Source organism: Cornus florida, unplaced genomic scaffold (assembly GCF_030987335.1).
Source record: "Cornus florida cultivar Cherokee Brave unplaced genomic scaffold, ASM3098733v1 CherokeeBrave_3.0.0_Hap2_Chr10, whole genome shotgun sequence".
NCBI lineage: Eukaryota > Viridiplantae > Streptophyta > Magnoliopsida > Cornales > Cornaceae > Cornus > Cornus florida.
The window spans coordinates 82854738-82861131 of NW_026775580.1; the positions used below are offsets into that span (position 1 = coordinate 82854738).

Consider the following 6394-nt stretch of genomic DNA (forward strand, 5'->3'; position numbering starts at 1 on the left):
TGATCTCAAAGACCGAAGTGGAAAAGAGTTTGTAAAGATCCGTCAACTCTCATCCAAAAAATTCAACTAGTAGAATTCTAAGCAATCTTTCTATCTCTCAATATATATATACATGCATACATAGACAAATATATATATATATATATATATATATATATATATATATATAATTGTAAGAACGAACTTGCTTTTTTCAACGTGATTTTAAGTTAGGGTTCCACTATAACTAGGAATAAACTCTTTCGGACAAAATCCCCAAGTTGGACATCCAAGTGCTTCGATTTAAATTACCCGGAGGATGCCTTATATATATAAAAAAGATGAACAATCAAACCTATAAATTAGAATGATATTGGGTAATTTAGGAAAGGAAAAAAAAAAAAGATTGGATGAATTTTTTTTTATTATTTTTTTTTCAACTACTGGTTGAAATTGGGTGACGTCTCACCATTTTATTTTTATTTCCTTATTTTTTCTGCTGCCGCTTCTTATGTCGTATAAATGGGGTCAATTTGTATATGTTGATGTTCAGTTCATGGCGGTAAGTGAAAGTGTGATAAAAATTTGATATGCCAATTAATTGTTTACTTTTATCGATGATTTTCACTCCAATAGTACTATTATTATTATTTTTGATTTTTTTACTTTTTCTTGCTATATCCCAATTCAACCATGTCATATGTCCATATTATGCATGAATTATTAAGGATAAAATTGTTAAGTTAAATTCTTTTAATTGTTAAAAGAACTTTAAAAGAATGTATCCAAAACAACTTCACAAGAATGTATCCACCAAACAACTTTTTTTCTTATAAATTTCTTTCATTTAAATGCATTTTACAAAGCCCATTCATAGGAAAGAATTTTAAAATTAGGAAGCTCCCCCAAACAGAGCCCTAGATTATTAGGGTTAAGGTTTTTGACTTGTATAGTCGCCGCCTTACCTATAAGGGTGGCTCCATATGGTTGCCGACTTGCCGTCTCATTACTATTATTAGCCTACTCGTTGACAAGGTCTGAATCCGTCCTTGCTTACCTACTCCATTGACAGTTTCTCGATCCAAACTTACTTACCTAGCCTATTTTTCTATGTATAGAATTACTCGGCCAACAAGGAACCCTAACCTTCTGAAAAAAGAAAAAAGAAAAAACACTGACTCACCTACCCAGTGGGGAGGCAGCGTGTGCCTGGGGGCAGTGCCCATGCTGCCCCACTATAATTTTTTTTGTTTTTTTTATACATAAATTTGTAAAAATTGGTAAAATGCCCTCCTGAAATTATTAAAATTGTCCTTCTGCCCCTAAATCTACTAAATTTTATTTTATTTTAGGCATATAATTTGTAAATATTTATAAAACACCCTCATAAAATTTATAAATTATTCCCATAAAATTATCTATTTCTAAAAATGTCTTTAATTCTTTATTCTTTTTCCTTCTTATTCTTCAAATTTCTTTTTGTCATCTTCAAAAACTATTACGTTATCTTTCTACAATTAAAACCTATTTTTTCCTTCAAAATTTTCTCATATTTTTTTCTTTTTATTTCATTTTTCTTCTTAAAAATTTCTTTTTTCATACGCTCATGCATAATTTATGTGCAATAACCCTTCTTTTTCTTTTTTATGCTTTCATTCATTTTTTATTCACTTATTCTAATGTACTGTTGTTACACTATTATATTTTCGGCCTGCTTGAAAAAAAAATTATTTTGTCAATGTTAACATGCTCCTCTGAACCAAATTCCTGGCTCCGCCCCTGCACCTACCCCATATCCTCGCCTATATAAACCTCATGTTACCACGCTTGTATATTGCATTTCTTCTCTCTCTACACTTCTAAACATTTCATAAAGGGCACTTAGGAAAATGTTGTTGAGCTGAAAACACTTGATAGTATTTTTGAAGTTAGAGATATGTTATTGGGCTGAAAAACTAGAAATAGTGACCAAATTGGTGTAAGGAATTCAAAATGAACTTAAGCTATGTTTTATTGCATTGGTGTACTAAATTTGTTCAAATTTGGGTCAGTTTTTCTGAATATTAGGTGATCGTTGCAAAAGGTTGATGGTACCAGCTAGTTGAGGTTCAGAGACCTATGTGTTGGCTCGAGGATATGCTGTTGGAACCGGACATGCTAGCTAGTTGAGGTTTAGAGAGCTATGAGTGGCTTGGTGACAAGATGCACTTTATTTCTCTTGGTGTTCTATAAGTAATGGTATTTCTGACGAAAAGTTTAAAAGAATTGGGGAGCCAAATGCTCCATTCAATGAATACATTCGCTTACTTTTCATTTTGTTCAAATTCTTTAATCTTAAAATATTATTATCCGTTATCTATATATTTTCCTTCCTACCTTTGAAAATAATAATAATTAATAATACCATGTGATTTTGTAACACGATAAACTTGTGGACTTGTTTGAGTCGATACTTGATCAGCACAAGCCTACACGACATAAAAGTTTTGTGGGCGCCTCAATTTTTTTCAAACTCATGGTGCTAAGCTTCGCCACAACTAACATTTTCTTGAATGCATTCCCGCTAAATAGAAGTGTAATGTTACAAATAATTATTGATTATTATGTACAATTTCAACAAATGGTATCCAATAAAAATGAAATCTCTCTTTAGTTTAGGGTGTTTATCTAAATGTCAATTAGTAGCAAAAATTAATTAGAGTCTCGATGAAGATTAATTATTTTTTGTAATATTAAGATTATAAAAGGTAAACCATCACATTACTATGGATCCACTATGAATAAATTGGGTAATTCATTCATTATAAAAATAGTAAAAATTATCCTCATAAAAAATTAAATTCCGTAAGAGACACTTATTTTGGGACAAATTATTTTAGAACGAGTAATATGTTTAATTTGAAAACTAGTTATGAATGAGGGAATCAATAACTGAACATATAGACTGAAAGATGATGTGGTATGTCTTTTGAGTTGGGTGTACTGAATCCCAGAATGCATATTTGGAGGCATCAACGCAAACAGCTGATCCTGGATTGCATAGAAATGTTGTTTCAAGAAGCCCGGTCCCACAACAACCATTGGTAACATCTTCAAAACCTACATAAAGGTCAAACAGATCAACAGTCACGAATTTGAATTCGTCTTCGATCCTTTGGTGCAGGAATTAATAGGATGGTCCTCCTACGTACGTATATACTTACCAAACTGTCTCTGCCATTGGATCACGTCACTCAGCGGTTTGTATGCGTCCAGGTAGAGGATGGTGGTGCCATTGTTTTGCATGGATTTAAGCTTAATTTGGAGCTTCCGATTGAAGTCTTTAGCGACGGATGTTAGGGTTTCAACACAATGGCGTTGATGAAATGCGTCTCCTGAATAAATGGTGATTGCTAAAGGCAAGCAACCCATTGGAGGTAATCCGGTCACCATGATTTTCCGAGCTCCCTGCTCAATCAGTTCCTATAAACCCATAAATCACAACTCATTAGAATCATAATACAACAATCATGATTCTTTTCACTCCATCTAAATCCATATAAATATTTTGTTGGAAACCCACAAGGTGTTCTACCCTAGAAAAACTTTTTTCTTATCCATATGAAATTTAGTACGTAGTTATCTAAATTTATTTATGGAAAAAAAATATATGCATGTAATATATAATTAATAAAAAAACATGTTTGATCTTGCTTCGATCGGCTCTATATTCTGGATAATTAATAGGGAAAATTACATATAAATGGAGTCAAAGTTTCATATTTACTTAGAGGTTGAGTCAAAGTTTCATATTTCTTTAAAATGGATTGCTGAGGTGGCACATGGTTTTTTACTGTTTAGAAATTGTGGTGCCTAAAATACCCTTCCGTGAAGGTACTACTTTTTCTTCAAAGGTACCACTTTTTTGAACTGAAGGTACTACTTTTTGGTGTCCAGGTACCATGTTTTTTAAACACCCGCGAAGGTACTACTTTTTCTCCAGAGGTACTACTTTTTTGAACTGAAGGTACTACTTTTTTGAACTGAAGGTACTACTTTTTTGTTAGAGAAGGGCATTTTAGGCACCACAATTTTTTAAACAGTAAAAAACCATGTGCCACCTCAGCAATCCATTTTAGAGAAATATGGAACTTTGACTCAGTCTCTAAGTAAATATGAAACTTTAACTCCATTTATATGTAATTTTCCCTAATTAATAACTCCATGCAATGAAACAAAATGAGTGGACAAAATTATGCACAGTTCATCAATTGCTGTACCATTAATGGGACAAATGTACTAATGTACGGCTAGAAGCTTTTTTTTTAAACTACCTTTTAATTGTAGTACGAATTTAGGTCACATCAATATTGATAACATATATAACTCTGACCACCAACCCAACCACAATTAAGAAATGTGTACAAATAATAGCAACAAATGCAAATTAATGCTATAGTACTCAATCATAGATAAATAAAATAACATGTCAAAGGGGGAAAAAAAATGAACCTAGCTAGTCACCCAAAAAAAAAAAATTTATTGATGACGGATTCACAATGCTTTTTCATCCTCTCTGTACATATATATGCGAGTACATAATATCACATATCTATATATATTATCTGTAAAGCATTAATTCAACCAAGATCAAATCTGACGACATTATCGTTTGATTGATGACAATGCACAGTAGCAGGTAACGAACCTGTATGAACATTTGGAATTGTTGCATCAAAAACTGACTGTAACTTGAGGCAGAGTAGCTTTTTCGTCGAAACGGTGTAGCAAAATAATTGATAATGAAGTCGTTTGTTCCAGCACTGACAATGTATATAGCTCTGCCGATCAGATTCTTCGTTCTTTCTTTTCCTATACTGAGCTCAAGTCTTGCTTTATATTCTTTGAAGTATTGGACTTGTTTTTCAATTGGGATGACTTGCTGTACACGGACACATTCAATTCAATTCCCAAGTTAGCAAATAAACGGCCAAAATTAAAAAATCTGTTAATCAATAGATGAAATAAAATTCAAATTTAATATGACAAATATATTTAGGCAAATGCTGTGTTTTTAATCTTATTTAATCCTCGTGACTTTGATTGCTTCGTTTAATTTGCTTGCTTTTTACCTTCAATTAATTATAAATTATAAGCGCAATTTATCATTGTACATCTATAAAACACTTACAAATTTGAATATAAACACAACTCAACAACACGAGCTATCAGCGGAACTATATCTATATACTTATGTAAAATCAATACGTTTAAAGAATTCTTCATTCAATTCCATAATTTTTTTTAGCCTAGATAACTAGTATAAAAATCTTGGCATGCATGCACTTAATTTATTATGAGTGCTAGAATATCCTATGTTCAAATTAATTTGTTTACGTTGAAAAAGTTACAAGTGAACTACTTCATTCGTTTCAATTTAAGTGTCGCTTATATAGAATAGTAATTTTTAAGGAGACATGTGAGACATACATTGTCTGAAAAATTATTAACTTGTTCTTCTAAGTTTGGGATATTCAAATTTAAAATTTTAAACTCAAAGGACATATATAGAAAAATATGAAATATATTGTTTGAAAAAAGAAACTGAACTATTCTTTTGAGACAAACAGAAAAGGAAAGCATAACACTTAATTTGAGACGGAGGAGTACTTACCAAAAAAAAAAAAAAAACAGTTGCAAGTAAACTACCTGCACGCCCCTATTATCTAATTAATTGTTAGGTTGTTTAATCCACTGACAGTATATATCACATTTTTATAGATAAATTATATGATAGTTATATATATATCTATGTATGTATGTATGTATGTAAATTTTGAGAGAGAGACACTTAGTTGTGCTGTAAGAGGGTCGAATCCGGAGCCAGCAGAGGCAAAACTAACTCCGGTCATCAGCTCCTGGAGGCTAAGCGTTGGGTCCAAATATGGTGGCACGTTATCTTTGATACCAACATATGAAACTGTTCCAAACATATATATATACCAAATGAATCATAATTTACAATTATGAAGTTACACCGAATAATTTAAACTACAACAAAAGCAATTCAAACATACCAATAAAATCTGCAACGAGCCTTCCATTAGTAAACCTTCCAGTTGGAATGTGGTTCGGAAAATCTCTGCCATATGGTGGAAAATTGCTCGTAAAGGGAGTCCCAATGTAGTTATTGTTTCCGGGATCAACTGTAGAGTCTCCGAATGTGAAAGCTGCCGGAATTGATTTGTTAATGGGCTTCTGCAGGTTGGTAAGGGTTTGAGCTTTTGAGATTAAAATGATAAGCATAGAAAATAGTACAAAAATTAGAAAGTGCGTGTGGCAAATCATATTGAATAGTTGAAACCAACTCCCAAGCTCGTCGAAAAAAAAAAAAAAAAAAAAAAAAAAAAAAAAAAAAAAAAAAAAAATCTGCTTC

General features: G+C 31.9%; 1 protein-coding gene across 1 annotated transcript; it reads right to left on the minus strand.

Moving 5' to 3' along the window:
• Positions 1-2747: 2747 nt before the first annotated feature.
• LOC132278861 (GDSL esterase/lipase At5g45960-like) lies at positions 2748-6394 on the minus strand. The gene is made up of 5 exons (XM_059780761.1): positions 6036-6394; positions 5808-5938; positions 4667-4900; positions 3183-3441; positions 2748-3078 (listed from the first exon to the last, which is right to left on the minus strand). The coding sequence occupies exons 1-5, from the start codon at positions 6304-6306 to the stop codon at positions 2885-2887; spliced, it is 1089 nt and encodes a 362-aa protein (XP_059636744.1). The 5' UTR covers positions 6307-6394; the 3' UTR covers positions 2748-2884.

What these genes read in the sequence shown, in the direction of transcription:
- LOC132278861 (XM_059780761.1), bottom strand. Translation starts at nt 6,306, where the DNA reads ATGATTTGCCACACGCACTTTCTAATTTTTGTACTATTTTCTATGCTT. An exon ending in CTCTTACAGCACAACTAAGT is followed by an intron (nt 4,901 to 5,807) that starts GTCTCTCTCTCA and finishes GTCCGTGTACAG; the next exon opens with CAAGTCATCCCAATTGAAAA. An exon ending in CCAATGGCAGAGACAGTTTG is followed by an intron (nt 3,079 to 3,182) that starts GTAAGTATATAC and finishes ACCTTTATGTAG; the next exon opens with GTTTTGAAGATGTTACCAAT.